General features: G+C 30.2%; 4 protein-coding genes across 4 annotated transcripts; all 4 read left to right on the forward strand.

Annotated features, from left to right (window-relative positions):
• Nucleotides 1-2459: 2459 nt before the first annotated feature.
• LOC147809510 (tetraspanin-6-like) lies at nt 2460-3619 on the forward strand. Its single transcript, XM_087164231.1, has one exon. It carries the CDS (start codon nt 2587-2589, stop codon nt 3292-3294), a length of 708 nt encoding a protein of 235 aa, XP_087020357.1. The 5' UTR covers nt 2460-2586; the 3' UTR covers nt 3295-3619.
• Nucleotides 3620-5934: 2315 nt separating this feature from the next.
• LOC107437551 (tetraspanin-6) lies at nt 5935-7042 on the forward strand. The gene has a single exon (XM_016049607.4). The coding sequence runs from the start codon at nt 6067-6069 to the stop codon at nt 6772-6774; it is 708 nt and encodes a 235-aa protein (XP_015905093.3). The 5' UTR covers nt 5935-6066; the 3' UTR covers nt 6775-7042.
• Nucleotides 7043-11865: 4823 nt separating this feature from the next.
• Nucleotides 11866-12960, forward strand: LOC107437553 (23 kDa integral membrane protein). Its single transcript, XM_016049609.4, has one exon. It carries the CDS (start codon nt 11985-11987, stop codon nt 12675-12677), a length of 693 nt encoding a protein of 230 aa, XP_015905095.1. The 5' UTR covers nt 11866-11984; the 3' UTR covers nt 12678-12960.
• A 3564-nt stretch (nt 12961-16524) lies between these two features.
• On the forward strand, nt 16525-17935 carry LOC107437546 (CD63 antigen). Its single transcript, XM_016049600.4, has one exon. The coding sequence runs from the start codon at nt 16656-16658 to the stop codon at nt 17325-17327; it is 672 nt and encodes a 223-aa protein (XP_015905086.2). The 5' UTR covers nt 16525-16655; the 3' UTR covers nt 17328-17935.
• Nucleotides 17936-19977: the final 2042 nt, after the last annotated feature.

The following is a 19977-nucleotide window of genomic DNA, read 5'->3' on the forward strand; positions in this document are numbered from 1 at the left end:
TCAAAAAATGATAAATAAAATGTAAACATAAATTTTACTGATATATGTTTAACTTTCAGTAGCATTTAAAAATAATTCTAATGTCATTTAATATCTCTTTTCTAATGTCATTTTCCTTGAAATGCATCTCACATACCTATAACAAAATGAATACAATATTTATATGTGCATTTAAAATAAATAGTACATACTATATTCATGTATGAAAAATTAATAGATTTTTGTAGAAAAATTAATAGATTTAAATTTCATAATCAAATAAAAAAAATTTTGCTTTAAGCAGTTACAATATATTATGTAAAGTTTGAGCAAAAATTTAATAAAATACTAAAATTATTAATATTTTTATAAAATAAAACTCTATAAAAATAACTATATATTACAATAGTTTGCGATATGATTGATAAGAACAACTTAATTATTATAAATAATTTATCCACAATTTAAAATAATTTACTCTTAGTAAAAATATAATAAAGAAGCATAATTAAATTTTTAAAAATAAAAACAAATATTACTCACTTTAGAATTCTTTTGCAACTTCAAAATCTCTTGGCATGGCGGCAAGCCATTTCTTACGTATTGGGAAATCCAAAATTTAATACTTTTGTACCATCAACTTTGTAAAATCCTCTGCAGTTTGGTACACAGCACTCATATGCAATTATTCATAACACTAAGAGTTAAATTAATGCTGACATTTATAACATTTGTAGAATAAATATAAATTTTACGAAGAACGTTGACACCAGAACACAGACGGTTGTTTACAAATTCAAATCAAAAATATTCGCCAATTGGCTGAATGCCGACACAGGTTATAATACTTCAGAATATCGCCAATGGCTCGTTTGATCAGATTCGGAGTTTTTCGTAAAAATAGCTACCCTGACTGGTTTCCCTCTGGGCCTAACTCTACTACGTCATCATCGCCTATAGTAACCCGTTGTGAGGCTTGATTCCTTTCTAGGAGGTATTGACTAAGTCAAGTTCCTGTTAAGTTTATCACATTTTAATATTAATCGCCCCATTTAATCATTTCTTCATTGTCGCCAAATTATTTTTTTAAAAATAATTAATTTTAATTTTTCTTAGCTTCTAATAAATAAAAACAGTTGAAACTTTAGATTTTTCAATTGAAAAATATGTAGATTAATATGGTATTAAAAAATTCATACCTTATAATTCAAAAATTTTTCATCCTTAATTTAATTAAATAATAAAAAATAATTAACAATTTAATTAAATAATAAAAATAATTAACAATTATTAAAAATTATTTTTTTCGTGAAATTATCTTTGGGTAAATGAGTTTTATGACTGGGTGAAATATTCTTCAAATTGCTTTATTAGTTTTTAAAATATGACTAAAAACGTAAAAAGTGAAATTAACATTAAGGGGTACGAACTTTGGATCGCTCTCCTGACCAAACTATGGGGACCATATTTCCCAGATTGCGGCTACCCCCTATATTTTGAAGGTTAAGAATCCAAATATGTAGGAAAAAATATATGTTTATTTAGAGAAAGTACGTTTTTGTGTCTGATTTCGTAACTTAATTAATAGTTAGCACTAATTAATTAGCATATTTGAGGTCACCCCCAGGAACCATTAAGATTAACACTTAGTTCGTGAAAATCCGATCATTAGAACGAAAGTTATTCAGGGTGATATCTTTTTTTTTGCGGACTGTACATATCTGTCACGGAATCATGATTTTCGCTGCTGAGTGCGAGTGGTGCATTCAAGATTATTTGTGATCGTTAGTCTATAATTACAACTGAATCATCACTGTTTCATTGGATTATCACTACATGTAATCAGATGTCATGTTTACTTATAATAATAAATGCTAGCAATAGCAATTAAAAATGATTTATTGCACAGTAGTTATTATAAATAAATAATTACAGATGTTATCGACTGCTGTAATGGACGCCCAACTCTAAGAACACAGCAAAAAATACTTCACACTTATGAACTTCAAAATGTCGCAATTCGGGTCACTCGAAAAATCAGGCTCCAAATGTGACAACAATTTTACAAGTCCTCTAAACCTAATACAAGTTGTCTTTTCCAGCTTTTTCTTGTGGTTTTTTTCCCTTATTTTATTTATTTACAAATAAATTTACAAAAAATTGTTTTTTGAGCTTCTCCCACGAGCTTGTATCGCTATCCAAGGCTAAACTTGATTGTGCAGAACAGTTTAGTTACTGATCTAGCTTAGCCTTATACTAAAATAAACAAAAAGAAAAACCTATAAAAAATATATATAAAAAATGAATAATGAATTAATACTGTGTAAAAATATAAAAATGAATTTGTTTAATTATTTTTCTATTCATATAATTTTTTCCTTTTTTTCATTACTTTTTTGTGAACCAAAATGGTGATTTTGGGAGATACGCAGAAGCAATTAAACAAAAGCGATAACTTAGTATTTAACATCTACGTCATGTTCTATAAATTATCACCGACTTGCTTCAATCTGTGCGTTTTTTTCACCATAACAACTACATTCTTCTACCTAAGTTTTTCAATACTCTTCGTTTTATTTACATTACTGCTTTGATTGATCTGCCAAAATGCGATATAGTAAGAGACTTGTCAGATATTTACTGTTATTATTTAATTCAATATTTGTGATTTGTGGACTTGCATTGATCGCAGTTGGAGCTTTTGGAACCACCAAGGATATGACACATTTCTTAAATAACAAATATATAACGGTGCCTTACGTTATTATAGGAATAGGATGTGTTATCTTTGTTGTAGCATTCATTGGATGCTGTGGTGCACTGAGATATAGTCATTTTCTGATTTCGTTATATGGCCTGCTCATAGTTATCATAGTCGTTGTTGAGATTGCTGGTGGAATTGCAGCCTATTTGTACAAAACTGAAGTTAAAGATTTTGTCAAACAAACCATGAATGAAAGCTTGGCTCAACAAAGGAAAGATTCAGTGAAAATTTGGCATAAAGTGCAAACGAAATTGCAATGCTGTGGTGTTAATGGCCCAAAAGATTATGTTGCTCATAAGATTAAAATTCCAAGAAGCTGTTGCGAGTTTAGTGAGGAAGGATGTATTAGGATAGAAATATGTCCACTTGAGGATTGCCCTGAAACAGATGCTTGGAAAGAAGGGTGCTTCCCTAAAATGATTGAGAAAATTAAAGATAGTATTGAAGTTATTGGTGGAGTTGCTATTGGAATTGCTGTAGTTGAGCTACTGGGATGTATGTTTGCTTGGTGCTTAGCGCATGCAATCAAGAAAGAAGATGAAAGACGATAAACTGTACATTGAAAAGCTCACCAAATCCAATGTTATCTTCAGTGTGTTCGACAGCGATGTTCCATTCTGAGTACATTAATTCTTTTTGACTCAAAATTCCATTAATGAAATTTTATGTATGTTAGACTTTTGAAATACTGGGCGATATTTTATTCAACAAATTTTCTGTGAAAAATTTTCAACTTAGTGCTGTTCTTAATTTATGTTAATAGATAATATAGACTTACCTAATCTTTATTATTTAAACATTACACTTTTATAGTTTAAATTTTTTTAAAGAAAATAGTAATACTTGACTTATTTTCTAATAAATAATTAAAATTTTTCTTTTTTATATCATCTTAAATAATCACAATCACACTCCGTTCATAGGGTGGCCCATATACTTGGAATAGAAGTTGACCAAGCTGGCTGTTATGTTTCACATTTCTCTTCGTCCTAAACATCGGAGTTAACTTTGTCACGTACTTTCTCTTTTTCGGCGATTTTTGGCGGTATGAAAAGGACTTCGTATGACAGTTGAGATGAGTTCTCATTTCTGATAGATTCGTGTTTTGTATTCATACAGGCAAAAGAAGAAAGTTAAAAGCATCAGGCACGTTAAGTTTATCAGAACAGTAAAATATATGATAATGTTTCGACAAGATTTTGCAGTTTAAAATTTATTTAAGAATTCAATTTTTATTATGTGTGAATTATACAAAATTGTTTACATTTTTATGGAGAGAAAAGAAAGAAATTTAATTTTTGAATGGTTGTAATCCTTTTCGGCGCAGTGTTGCCTGTCTGGCAACACTTAATCAAAAAATGCTACTAAACACTTGAAATGAAATGCTTTTTGTATCTAAATGTTCTCCGATTTTTATCAAACATTATTCTTTAAGTAACAAACAAAGTATGCCTCTTCAATAACAATATACGGTCTAGGGTCGCAGTTGCTAATGCGTTGCTTGACTAAAATTTGCTGTTCTGCTAAAGGTTAAAACGATAAAAACGTTGTAATAACTACTGTATATGGGTACTTTTTAAGTTTTAAAAATTATTTCCTACCGCAATGTCCTATCGCACTGGCGTATTATAATTACTTGTAACCACTAGTTTGGGTGATGGTGGTAATGTATTAACTGTTATCGTTAATGGTACTTACGTATTATTCCGTTAACCATTTTCGTCAAATATGAAAATAAATTTTGATGTTGTTCAAATTTAAATATTTTCCCCTTTTTTGCATGCAAATAAATTATATATATATATATATATATATATATATATATATATATATATATATATATATATATATATATATATATATATATATATATATATATATATATATATATATATATATATATATATATATATATATATATATATATATATATATATATATATATATGTTTGTCTATTTATTATCAATTATTAATTCAAAATAAATTTGGAAGATACCAAAATGACTTAGGCTCAGTGTCGGTGAAAATGGCCGACGGGGTAAGAGTAAGTACCTCGTTAGTTTCTAATTACAACTAATCGTAATTATTGATGATTGTAAATTTCGATTGCTTGTATCATGATTACATGTATGCCCGATAACGTGATCATACCTTTTAAATAGCTGTAATCATGTTCACGTGTTGCATTGAATTATAACATGTAATCAGAGATCATGGTTACTTGTAATTGTGATTATAAATGATTTAAAACATAGTACTAATTATGCGTAGAGAGTCACAGATGTTGTCGACTGCTGTAATCGACGCCCAATTCGAAAAGATTTCAGAAAACAGCGTCGCATTTAAGAACTCTAAATGCGACTGTTATTTCACAATTTCTTTAAACCTAATACAAGTAGTCTTTCCCCGTTTTTTTTTAATTATTATTATTTTTTATTTGTTTTGTGGAAGATTAAAAAGATGCTGAAGGCTGAACTATGAATGAAGTTGGATCAGGCACGGGAATATATAATCGGGATAGTATATATGTAATCGGGAATAGTATCCTGGATTTGTGGAAGAAACGTCGCATTTAGGGCATTTTGGTTGAGGTTCGAGAAAAAAAAATTACAACAAAAAATTACCCGTCTAAAAATGTTTTAAATGGGGTGAAATTAACCGAAATATGCTCCGGAAATACGAAATTTTTCTTATTCCAAGATTCATATTTATCTTATTCGTATTCGAAATTTTCCTATTTTCTTTCATTTACAGATGATTCTTGAATTAAGATTCTTAAGAAACTGATGATTGTCGCATTCAGGCACATTGATCTTTATTTCAGAAATGAATGAGTTTATTGTATTTGAATACAAATAAGTTTTAAAAATAGTGGTTTGAGCTTCTCTCTTAGGCAGGCTTGTATTACTTTTCAAGCCTGAATGTGATTGTATATAACAGTTTAATTACTGATCTAGTTTAGCCTTATACTAACGTAAACAAAACAAAAACTGCATAAATATCTAATTAAAATAAATAATTAATAATGTGTTAAAAAATAAATTACTGATTTTGTTTAATTATTATTTTATTTATAAAATTTCATTTTCCACTTTTTTTTTTCTTTTTTGCTACTTTTTTGAGCAAAATATTAATATTGCGTGCTACGCAAAAGCAGTAAAAGAAGAAGGGAAACTTGTATTTCACATATACGTCATGTTCTAAAAATAACCGAATTGCATTAATTTGTGCCTTTCTCTCGCCATAAAATCTTCATTCTTCAACCCGAATATTTGAAAACTTTTCATTTTGTTTGCATTTCTGCTTTACTTAATCTGCCAAAATGCGATATAGTAAGAGAGTTATCAGATATATACTTTTCATTTTTAATTTTTTATTTGTGATATGTGGACTTGCATTGATCGCAGTTGGAGCTGTTGGAACCACAAAGGATATGACACATTTCTTGAATAACAAATATATATCGGTGCCTTATATTATTATAGCTGTAGGATGTGTTATTTTTGTAGTAGCATTCTTTGGATGCTGTGGCGCTCTAAAATACAGTCATTTTATGATTTCGATTTATGGCCTGCTCATAGTTGCCATTGTGGTAATTGAGGTTGCTGGTGGAATAACGGCCTATCTGCACAAAGGAGAAGTTGAAGATTTTGTCAAACAAAGTATGAATGAAAGCCTGGCCCAACAAAGAAAAGATTCCATAAAAATTTGGCATTTTGTGCAAAGTAATTTGCTATGCTGTGGTATTGATGGCGCAAAAGATTATGCTGCACTAAACATTAAAATTCCAAGAAGCTGTTGCAAGTTTACTGAGGAAGGATGTATCAGAATAGAAATGTGTCCTGATGAAGATTGCCCTGAAACAGATGCTTGGAAACAAGGCTGCTACCCAAGAATGATTTACAAAATCAAAGAGAGTATTGAAATCGTTGGTGGTGTTGCTATTGGAATTGCTGTAGTTGAGCTAGTTGGCTGCATGTTTGCTTGGTGCTTAGCGCATGCAATAAAGAAAGACGATGAAAGACGATAAATTGAGCATTGAAAAGTTCATCAAATTCAACGAAATCCTCAGTCTGTTCGATTGAGATGTTCCATTATGAGCATTAATTCATTTTGACTCATTTGACGTTATTCATATTGACTTAAAATTCCTTTCAGAAATTTAATGTATGTAAAACTTCTGAAACACTATATATTTTTTTAATTCAACGTTTCTAGAGAAAATTTCAAGCTTTTCCTTATTTTATGATAATAAATAAAATGTATTTGCCTCATTTATAATTTTAACATTAGACTTTTATAGTTTTTTTTATAATTGACTTATCTAATAAATGACTAAAAGTTTATTCAAAAAAGTTAAAAGCGTCAGGAACGTTAAGATTAGCTTACGGTAAAAAACTGGATCACTTTTCAACAAGGCTTTGCGAGATTAAAATTTGTTTTAAAATTCCATTTTTTTATTATGTATAAATTGCACAAAATTGTTTACATTTTTACAAAATTAAAAAAAAATTGAATGGTTATTGAAGCGGTAAAATCGTTGTGATAACCACTTATGCTTTAAAAATGGTAACCACTTAGTTTTAAAAATGGTTTAAAATTTTTCACATATTCACTAGCAGAGCAATTGATTATAACAGCTGTTATTTTTTTTCCTTTAAACTTCAAACTTTTAAAATTGTCAAAAAACTACTTTCAAATTATTTTACACCATTCCCTTTCTTAAAAAATTTTTTTAATAAAATTTCCTTTAGTAATGTTTGTGATATTTAAAAAAAAAAACATAATACGATTCTCGGAGTTTTTATTTTTAAAGTTTGTTCATTTTTATTAATTATTCTTGCTATTCATATACTATTCACACGTGTGTTTTGAAAAAAGAACACACCTTCTTAAAGCACACTTTTATTATTTTTATCATTCATTGTAGTTACAGATAAACACAGATTAGTTTTACAGAGAATAATTATTTAAAGGGATTTATAATTTGCAGAAATAATAGGAATTTTATACGAAAATAATAGGATATTTATGTACATGCTCAAACACTGCATGAAATATTCACGCATTGTGAATGAATGATTTCATTGTGAATGAAGGAAAATAAAACAGCAAGATTTGTGCTTTTAATAATCTTCCATCATTTCTTAATATTATTTGTCATTTTTGAGTTGTGATTGCCGATTTTACCTGTTTGTTTTACCTTTCACCTGTTTTACGTTTCACCTGTTGCCGATTTTACCTTTCACCTGTTATGATAAGGTAAAAAAAGTTTTAATACCTCTGAAAGTATTCTTGATTTCTTTTTCAAGTATTATTGAAATTAAAAAAAGATCAGATGATTACAATTGAAAAAGACGTGATTTTATTAAAGAGCTAGTAATTAAGTGTTACAAAATCTAACAATCTACTTATCGAATCAGTATGTATTAATATTTCGTAACCCTCTTTTGTCGCAGCAATGTGTGTTACGAACAAAACTAATCCAAAGCAGGTTACTGAAATAAAAAAAATACATATATACACAACAGTTTTTTCTTTCAAAAACATTAGAAAGTAAAAAATAAAACGTAAGTAAACGAAGAAGGAAAACCACAGCAATATCGCCAGAACTTCACCTACTACATTTTTGGAACTAAAATTTAAAAAATAAAAAATATGTATTAGCAATTAATAATTTTATATAATCATTGAAATTGAATAATCGGGATTAATATGATGTTTTAAAGAAAAGAATATACAGAAAATTTATTTATATAGTAAAAAAACAATTATATTTCCAGAAGGTGATAAATTAACTAACCTATGAATTGTATAAAGTCCTTTTTTAACAAACTCATTATGACCAAATGCCACAGAGTAAACCACCATATTTTAAGATTTTTGACTTTACAATTTCCGCATTGATTCTCTTTAATTAAAATAAGAAGAAATGGAAGGTAGAAAATGTCTCTCTCGATTCGTCCTCCAGTCACGTGATTTCATTCTGAGGACAAAATCATCTTGATGAGCGTGTTCTACTTATACATTACAGCTCTATGGTTGGGCCACTTCCATACATCACTGGACAAACACAAAGAGAGAAAGATGCATGCCCCGAGAGCGATTCGAACCCGCAACCATTGGCTTCAGGCTCTGACACCCTGACCAGTCAGCCATTTTACTTTTTGTATTAGTGAGGGTTGTGACACTAAACACAGATGACCGTTAATAAAAAACGCAATAAACAAATCTTTAGGTTACTATTGCCGTTCTTTTTTCTTTTCCTTTTTTTTTAACAGATAGGCTTATACTTTTCTGTTCTGGGAGCCATGAAAAAATACCAAGTTATTATTGATGCTACTGATGCTTAACACTGTTCTTCGAAGCTCTGTCGCCAAGGAAAGTAAAATTGTCTGTCTCTGCCGCCAAGGAAAAGTGCCTTACACTCGAAGCAATGCGATGATCTTTAACTATATTTATCATCTTGTCGTAAAGAATTATTTGGGCTTTAGAATGGAAAATTAACTCAAAAAGCTATTAAACTTTTTTTTTAAATTTCCAAATTGGTGACGTTTTTCCTTCTAGATGAAAATTATCAAAATCACTGCCGTATTCTCAGTTTTTGCAAAGTTTTATGAGCCCAGGTAATACAGCATTGTAGTAAGTTCTTAAATATTAAAAAATTAGACCACAAACAATTTTCATTTTTACAAAACTGTGGCTTTTCTCCACATTGACGTTTTGCGCCATTTTCAAAATAAGCGTAGATAGCGCTGGCTTTAGATAGGCTAAACTTGATCTAACAGTCATAAGTGACAGTTGCGAATTCACAGTAGTTATAAAAAGTTCGAAAAACAGCCTTAAGTAATTGCGGTAGTAGATTTCTTTCTTCCTTTCTTTTTCTTTTCTTTAACATTATTTTTATTTCAAACGCGACTCTCTGTGCGTTAATTGGTAATTAGTTCTGTGTTGAAAGGTACCTAACATATGAGTATCTAATATAGTATTGTGGAAATAATATTTTAGATTATTTCAGAAATTTATTTCGTATTCCAAAACAACCACTTTTAACATGGAGTTTTATTATACTAGCGAAAATAATCGAAATAAAAATGTTTTCCCAATGAAAACCGTTAATTTATATTTAGGAAGAAGAAAAAACAATAAAAATCTAACGAATCACTACTGAGGAAGAGAGGACTAAAATCATCGAAAGCTATTTGATTGCCGGAGGATACAAAAGATAGAGAAGAAAGGCGATTATTAGAAACCCCTTCAAGCTTTATCAGGTAAACAAGCTGGTTTTAATAATTCGTATCCAAGCTTCCTTACTAATATTTCGACAAACTTCGATAGCTTAGTAGCTTCTTGCTTAAATAGTAATTTTCGCTTCTTTTTGACATCATCTTTCACAAATGTATATTAAAGGCAGAGGTTACAGAATACCCTAGAAAAAAGGTATCCGGCATGACGATTTTTTTTCTTGAAAAGTTTTATAAAGCAATTAACTGAAAACCCTTCACTTTAAACTACTATATTTAAAGTGGGTAGTAGTAGCACTTTATTTACGTTGCGTTAGACCTGCACAATCAATGGGCTATTGGCGTCGATCTTTGAAACATGCTTAAACACGACATGCCAAAGAATAATTTAAGACATAATATGAGCTTGTCATCACAATTTTAATCCTCTGCATAGTTGAGGGCTTTTCCGTTCTGGTAGGACGATGATCTGCTCTCGAAATCGAGCACTTGATGGTAGAACAGTTTAACGAGTTCCGATACCCCTCACCCTCGGTCCCTTTTCAGACTGATCAAAGATAATCCCAAGTAAATTGTGTGATTGGTTACATTTTAGCCACCCCCTTAGCCAAACCAAACTTTTCCAGTTTTACTTCCCTGCCAAGAATCTCTATTCCGTTCCGTGTCGCTCATAGTGGAGCCCCTGAAGATGATTCGAAGACACACCATCACAATTTTGATCTTCTACAGAGAGGATGGCACCCCTGCTTCGATAGCCCGACGACTTGCGAGGCGAAGTCGAGCACTTTACTTTATAATAGTTTAGCGAGAACTAGTACTGCACATTCTCGGTCTTTTCGCAAGCTGATCAAAGTGGTCACCCACCTGCCCACTGTACACTGCCAGTGATACTTGCTTTTGATGATCTGCTGTGAAGAGTGACTTACAATTAATCCAGTCCAGATGTGGCCATTTAAACTGGGAAAAGGCATTTATATCTTTGTTATTTATTTATTGACACATGAATATATGAACAGTTATATCATATCCCATTCCAAAAACATAACTGCAATTTCTCCTGAACTTCTGGAAGATTTTATTTTTAAAGTGTTAGCAAAGCATATTATTTATAAATTTAATTTAGTATATGATTTAACTTAAACTACCACTATATGAGCACTAATTAAATATGGATAAAAATGATTGCAAAATTGAATGGTGCTTTCAAGCTCTGGTTAAATATATAAATTTTTGCTTGCATTTCATATTTTAACCCTTTACACTCCGAGTACTTTAAAATGCTCATTGATCTAATATCAACTGTACAGCATTCAAAATACACAATATAGTATTATTATAATATTTTAAAATTTTTAGGATAATGTGGTTACTAATTAATAAGATGTAAAGTATCTCAATTTTAAAGTGGTGACTGTTGATGGTGCCTCAGTGGAAACATAGGTGTGCAAAGGGTTAATTCTCATTTCACTACCACTTGGGAAAATCATTTTTGGAAGGAGCCAAAATTGGCAGGCATTCAAAATCATTTATACAGTTAATATTTTGCTCTTATTGTTATTAATTTGATCTTGGATAATGAAATTTACCACTTATGCTCATTTTCCTTTTTCCCAACTGCAAACTTTATAATAAATGACTTTCTAATTTGAAGTCACGTGTCTCAAAATACTTCAACTTTTAGGTTTAATAATCAATTACGATTGATTAGTAAATTTTATGAACGCATGACTGACAAGCGAGTTTAAATTATTAGGAGAGATCTCCAACAAATCTGTTTTGCAAGGAGTTTGGAGAAACTACAAATTTTAATGTAAGTTTTTTCTTCTTCTTTTTTATTTAAATGTATCAAAGAGCTGGCAAAAGCAGGAGACAAAAAAAAAATATGGTCACCATTAGACTTAATGTTATGTTCTAAAAATTGAAACTGACCTGCCTAACCCTGTGTGTTCTTCTCAGTATAAGTCTTTTTATTTATTATAAAATTCAAACTTCCAAAATGAGAGCTACTACAGCATGCATCAGATATTTACTGTTCGTTTTTAATTTAGTGTTCGTGATATGTGGACTTGTACTGGTAGTAGTTGGTGTTGTTTCAACCAAAAAGGATTACACAGAATTCTTGAACAGCAAATTTGTCACGGCGCCTATCATTTGTATAGTTGTAGGATGTATAATTTTCGTGGTAGCATTCTTTGGATGTTGTGGTGCTCTTAAATATAATTATTACATGGTGTTAACCTTTGCACTACTCATAATTGCCATAATTGTTATTGAACTTTCTGGTGCAGTTTTTGCATTCATATACAGGGGACAGGTTCAAGAATTTCTTAAGGAAAGCATGAATACAAGCTTGAGCCAGCAAAGGAAAGAGGCTGTAAGGATATGGAATGAAATGCAATCAACCTGGGAGTGTTGTGGCGTTGATAGCGCAGAGGATTACGAAAACTTAAAGCTTAAAATTCCAAGAAGCTGCTGTAAAAAAAAGATGTGCCCAAGACGACACATATGTCCCGATAAATGCCCGATGTCAGAGGCTTGGAAAGAAGGCTGCTTTCCGACATTGCTACAAAAAATTAAAGACTCAAATGCTGTCATTGGTTGTATTGTTGTTGGCATTGCTCTAGTTGAATTTCTGGGATGCATTTTTTCTGTGTACTTAGCAAATGCAATCAAGAAAGATGAAGATTAGGTTATATATCAAAAATACCTCGACGTGCTCTAAAATTTGTTTAATTTAGATGATTTCTTATTCGTTGTATATAAATTGATCTATCTATTTCTTGTTATATTTGTTTATCAAAATTCTCTTTCTGAAAACTTTGTATATAATATTTCTTTCAGGTAATGAGTACATTTGTATTCAGCTTCGATTCCAGGAAAAAACTTAAATCTCTTTTTCATTATTACCATAATTCAAATAGATAATCAAGCTGAAGAAATGGTATGCTTAATCTTTTTAATCTTTTACAGTTTTAACATTATACATCTATAATATGCTGCCAAATCATTTTGTTTAAAAGTTATATTTGTCTTATTTTAAAATAAACAATAAAAAATTATTTTGTTTTTATAGTATCACATACAGCAATCGTAATTGGTGACGTAAATTAATCAACTTGAAAATTCCGCAAGGTAATTTAAAATTATTAAATTTTATATTTTATAACTCAAGTGGCGTTGCTAAAATATATATATATATATATATATATATATATATATATATACACATACACTAAGGGGCTAAGCCCCCTGTTCGCTGCCGCTCACCAACCCCCATGATTGCTTCGCAATAATTGTCTTTTCTTAGCAGAAAACAGTTTTTCTACTAAAGTTAAAATTATTCCCTTAACATATATATGGGTCATTCTCACGAAAACAGTCATTTTCATGTCCCCAGTATATTTTATGTTTGTTTTACAACTTACGAAAAAAAAAAATTCAGGGAAAGTGTCCTTCAGAATGCAAGCTAACAAAAGAATAAAAATAAAATTATCAATTTTTATTTTTTATTAATTTTAGGTAATAAAAATATACCAATATGTCATTCCCTCACTTGTCCCCACTGCTGCTTTAAAAAAAGAAAAAAATTGTTTCTGAAATAATTTTTTTTTTTTTACAAATTTGTGTTTTTTATTTGAGAATATTGAAATATAGAATTCAGAAAATAAATTTTAAATTTAATTTCTGATTAAAATATTAACACAGCACTATTTTAAACTTTGTCCCCAGTGTTTCGCGTCATTCCCTCACAACAATGTTCTTATCACCTGCAATCATCTTAGAATAAAAATATTTTAATAAAAACTTCAGAAGTTAACAAGTGGCATCATAGAGCAAAATTGCAGTATGTTTCCATCTTCAACTTAAAGAAGCTTTGCAGTGGAATAAATTTGAATGAATCAAACCAGGTAAAATTTTTTACATTTGTCATTCCCTCATGTCGTTTTTTAGAGTAAAATAAAATACAACTTCATCGAGAAAGTGGATAATTATATGTTGCTTTCTTGTATGAATATAATTGTATGTGATTGACTTCAGAAATTAATAAAGCCTAACTGTTATTTTTAAATTTTATTGAATTCGTCATTCCCTCACTAGTGTATAAAGTGAGGGAATGACGCTGAAGTGAGGGAATGATTCAAGATGAGTATATTATTAAATTTTTTTTTGTTCAATCGTGCCAGCCAATTTTATTTCCCAAACCTGTAAAAACTATTAAATATATAAGACTAAATTATAATAAATATTAGATATACTTAGTATGTTATCATTTTCAAACTTTAGGTAGATGTAACTTAGATAAAAACATGTATTAAAATAAAATATCATTCCCTCACTATTAGTGTCAGTCCCTCACTTTTTAAATAGTGAAAATAATTAATTTACTTATTAATTAATTTGAAAAATAAATTAATAAATTGATTTATTAAACTAATTTATTTATTTATTTATTAAATTAATTATAATTATTATAAATTAATAATTATAAATTAATTATTTAACAAATTAATAAATTTAAATATTAAGTATAATTTATAGGATATATACTTTCTTTATAATGCCATTACATATTTCTATTAATATAGAAAGTTTCAGAGCTTTTTATTCACTTTACTTTTTTGGGATTTTATGAACTGAAAAATGACAGTTTTCGTGAGAATGACCCATATATCAAAAGGAATTCTGTTGTGCCTCTACTTCCCACGTCCAAATATTACTATCTATTAGTATTAAAAACATTTAGATCTCTTGGTGAACAAAAGTGATTTTTCGAAGTAATCATTTTTTATAATAACATTTATATTCTTATAACATTATATTGTACGAACAAATTTGATGAATTCGCAACCATAATTTAATATTTTCGCTAATAATAGCAGTGCTGGAAAATAACTTTAAATTAGGGATTCAAAAATATTTAAAGGGAAACAATACCTTTACAACTTTCGTTAATTTTATGCTGATGACAACCAAAGCAATATTCAAATGAATGAGGAAAAACTGGATCCTACCTCGTGATTTTTAGGCCAATAGAAAAGTTCTTGTATAGTAGCCTCAGTCGTAAAATTTTAGCGTCCCGCAGTGGACTGATCGTTAAGACACGGTTCCCAACAGATCACCGAAGTCAAGCATCACTGGTTACGGTCAGTGTGCGGGTGGGTGACCACGTGGATCAGTCTGCGTAGGGACCGAGGGTGTGCGGTATTGGTCCTCGTTAAACTGTGCTACCGTAAAGTGCTCGACTTCGCGCACAGGTGATCGGGCTACCGAAGTGGGGGTGCCCTCCCCTCCGCAGAGGATCAAAATTGTGATGGCATGTCTTCGGATCATCCTCCGGGATGTTTCCCAGACCGTCGCCAATAGCCTATTGTGCAGCTCTAGTGCGACGTAAATTAACAACAACAACAGCAACGTAACATTTTAGCAAGCAATTAATTATTAAAAACTATTACTTTTTCACACACATGCGTTCTCAATTTTATTTGGCTGTTTTGTGCGTTACTAACCGCAAGTCTTCTGTGATTGGCTATTTGTTATCATTTCATTCTCTTCATACATTATACTAGGAAGTTAAGCCCCCTGCTCGCTGCCGCTCACCAACCCCGATTGCTTCGCAATTATTGTCGTTTCTTGGCAGAACACAATTTTTCCACTAAGGTTAAAATTATCCACTTAACATATATGTAGTAAAGGAAATTCTGTTTGTTTACGCTTTGTGCCTCTACTTCCCACATCCAAATATTATTATCTATTCGTATTATAAATATTTAGATCTATTGGTAATCAGAAGTAATTTTTATAAGTAATCATTTTTTAAAATAACAATTGTTAAAATAATATATTGTACAAAAAATTTTATTAGTTCACAACCGTAATTTAAAATTTTCGCTTACCAAATGGGCGGATATATTTAATAATATTTTTGCTTGCATCACATTACGCAGGAAGCTGTTCATTAAGTTTTAAATCATTTAACAGATCTTTTTAACTTATTACGGCATATTAACGTTATTTACACAGCAATAATAAGTGTAAAACGGTTAATAAGATTTGACGACCTTTCTAACTTTATCTTAAAATGTAGCGCAGAATTACATTATAATAATAATAATAATAAATACAACTATTCTCTTAGTTTTAAACTCGAAAATTGAGTTAAAAACGTGATAATAGCTGTACACTTTAAATTTTAAAACTTATCAAAATTTAAGAAATGAAACATATCACTTAGAACTTAGGTGGTAAATATTTATCCTTTTTTTATGGTGACTAAAATATGGTTCATCCTCTTTTTAAGACTATCTAATTAAGAAACTTATTTAAAATATAACACCGAAACACGCAAAAGCAGATAAATAAAACAGGTGGTAAATCGCTAAAAATTTTTACTCACGTGACGCTCTAAAAATTTTAACTGACTTGCTTTACTTGTGTTTATCTCTCATTATTCTAATTAAGAAACTTATTTAAGATATAACACCGAAACACGCAAAAGCAGATAAATAAAACAGGCGGTAAATCGCTAAGCAAAAAATTTGTACTCACGTGACGTTCTAAAATTTTTAACTGACTTGCTTTGCCTGTGTTTATCTCTCATTATTCTACTTCAGAATTTGAATCTGATTTCATTTCGTTTGTGTATTAGTTTTAATAAAATCTATCAAAAATGCGAAGTAGTATGAAATGTATCAGATATGTGCTGTTCGTATTTAATTTGGTATTTGTGATATGTGGACTCGTGTTGATCGTAATTGGGGCTGTTGCGACCAAAAGGGATCTGACAGAATTCATGGATAACAAATATTTATCACTACCTTACATTCTTATTGCCGTAGGTTGCGGTATATTTGTGATAGCCTTCTTCGGATGCTGTGGTGCTTTGAAATATAACCATTTTATGGTGACGATCTATGGACTACTCATACTTCTCATAATGGTTGTTGAGGTTGCTGGTGGGATTACAGCATATCTACACAAAGGAGAAGTTGAAGATTTTCTTAAATCAAGCATGAATGAAAGTCTGGCCCAACAAAGGAAAGATTCTATGAAAATTTGGGATCAAATGCAATCAAAACTACAATGCTGTGGTATTGAAAGCGCTAATGATTATTCTAAACTAAAGCTTAAAGTTCCTAACAGCTGTTGCAAGGGCAACAAAGATTGCAGTCCAGAATCGGCTTGGAAAATTGGTTGCTATCCTCAAATGTTTGAGATTGCCAAGGAATCTATTGAAATTATTGGTGGCGTTGCAATAGGTATTGCTGTTATTGAGCTACTTGGATGCATGTTTGCTTGGTGCTTAGCGCATGCAATCAAGAAAGATGATGAAAGACGGTAAATTGTGCATTCAAATGTCCATTAAGCCCACTATGATTATTTATCCTTCACTCATAAACTCATCTATACATTCCTTGTTATATTTGTTTGACAGAAAAATTTATGAACTTCTTATATTATTCAATTGTTTGAAATAGTGGGTGCTTCAGTATTCAGCAATATTTCCACACAAAAGCTAAAACTTTCTCCTTTTTTTTTAACCAAATAAAGAGATAATTAGATGCAGAAGCCTTTTCTCGATAATGGATATAACTTCATTTTCATTATTGTTAAAATTGAATTAGCACTTTTTAAAGTTCATTTTACTGAAAAATGTTCTATTTGATTTATTAACCAATATTTAATAAAAAATTGACTTTCATTTAAAACTAAACCAGATAGTATTCTCAAGAGCATCACTGACAAAAAGAAAATGCTTTAGATACCCGCTATCTCCTTCAGCTGAAGCATTGTTTTTTAATAAACAAAATTTATATGAGAATTGTCTACATAAATTTTTTGAATTTTTTGTGGTTTTTCAACTTTTAGTTACGCATGTCCAAGATAGTTTAAGAACATTTAGAATTTATATATAATTCTTAGATTTCATTTAATAACTTTACAATAGTCTAAATCTTTTTTCAGTGCCAAACATTTCTAACACTTTTGAGGACAAGTCTGTGAAAACACATTCTTACATCATGTAAATAAATATTTCAATCACTTTTAATTTAATGTCATTTCATTTTAGCATCGCTTAGTTGTGGTTTCATTTTTCTAATATATTTTATTTCTGTGTCAGTAAATATTGTATATAAATCCTTATACGAATTTTTTTTATTTTTTTTTTATTTGATAGAAATCTGAATTATGCCAAAAGGGGAAATAATTATTATATTCTCCGTGAGGAAGTCTTGATTGTGAAGTCTCTGTTAATTGTATTATGAATTTTAATTAGTTAATTTTTAATAGAGTTCATGTTAGAGCGCGTATTTTTTTTTCTATCTCTGTTTTTAAGTTACTTCTAACCATCTTGATGTTGATCATCTTTTTTCGGTGACCAAAAATAGTTGGCGGGAAAAGAACTTTGACAAACATTTTGACACTGTTACCAAATGCACAAAAATCTTTAATACTAAATTATGCAATTAATATTTTAATTCGCTGAATACATTAATTCAATGAATTCCTATGCCTGTAGTTAGTATAGTGTAATTTTTTATCAATGAACTGGATAATAAACGAGATTTTTAAATATTGAATTTAATTTCCTGTTAAAAAATATATCTCAAATCTTAACAAAATTCAGTAGTTTTTTCTTGTGCCAGAGGACAATTTATAGAAGTTCCTTTCCCAAAATGTTTATTATCAATATAGACAGTCAGAGATCAGAGAAGACAGTAAAACAAAAGTTTAGTTTTATACGTATTCAACTTTGGAAGTTATTGATAAAATACGCAATTTTTGTGACAATGCGGCAATTGCAATAACTGATAATCGTCCAGATATTACCTAATTCACTTCGCGTACTGAGTGCAACGGGGATATTTGTTGCCTCATGTAAACAATGCCTCATTTATTTATTGCTGATTATATACTGACCAAATATATATTTCTGTTGAATATATACTTTTATTTGTTAATTGTATTACTATATATTAATAATCATAGTAGACGATCTCAGTACACTGTTCAGTACAAAACCGGAGTCCTGGGTTACTGGAGATACTAAACTTAACCAAAAGCTGAAAATTTTACCAAATGTATGACGCGTGTCCGAAAAGTAAGTACCGTTTTAAAAAAACTTATTTTGTCAAAACGAAATTTATTTTTTAAACAGAAGAGCGTTACGGTAACTATATTTTTACATAATTAGTACCGTAATGTAGCGGGGAAAAAATTTGTCTATACTATCTTTAAAGAGAGATGTCGACATAGAAGACAGTCACTGTCAAGCACCGTTTTTTTTCTCTCTCTCATCATTATCGTTGGCACAACGCTCCTCTTCAAAATCACTTTCGAGTTCAAGAACAGGTGTAATCTGAAGGTGCGAGATGGGAGCTGTACGGCAGGTGATCAAACTGCTTTCAGCCCAATTGTTGAATAAAGTTTAAAGCGACACTAACATAATAGGGATTTGCGCTGCCATGAAAATTATTGCCTTCGTTATTGAATTACCGAAACCATTTCCTCACTCATTGCAATAACACCAAAACTCTCTACGAAGTTGATGATTAATTTCTGCTGGCTTGGCATTCTTTGTGTTTTAAAACCATAGCACAAAACGCACTTTACAATCGGTGGGGTCATAAAACACTTATCACTAAACATACCAACGCTTACAAAACAATACAACATACAATTACCGGTCTTTTGACCTGTTGTGGTTATGTTTAGTGTTAAACCTTTTGGACGTTCACTGACCCAATACAATCCGGCAAACCCAATACAATCCGGCTGGCGTCAGTCGTCTAGGCTAGAGAGATACGTGAGAGCTTGCACGGAACTGCTACACTACCGTTGAGGTGCTGATAGAACGAAACAGGACTTTTTTGCCGGATATGCCTCCTAATGGTGAACAAATAAGAGAACTCTCTAAAATTTCAGAATTTGATATATATATATATATATATATATATATATATATATATATATATATATATATATATATA

The sequence above is a fragment of the Parasteatoda tepidariorum genome, chromosome 5 (genome assembly GCF_982258835.1).
Source record: "Parasteatoda tepidariorum strain Cologne lab strain chromosome 5, Ptep-v5.0, whole genome shotgun sequence".
Classification (NCBI taxonomy): domain Eukaryota; kingdom Metazoa; phylum Arthropoda; class Arachnida; order Araneae; family Theridiidae; genus Parasteatoda; species Parasteatoda tepidariorum.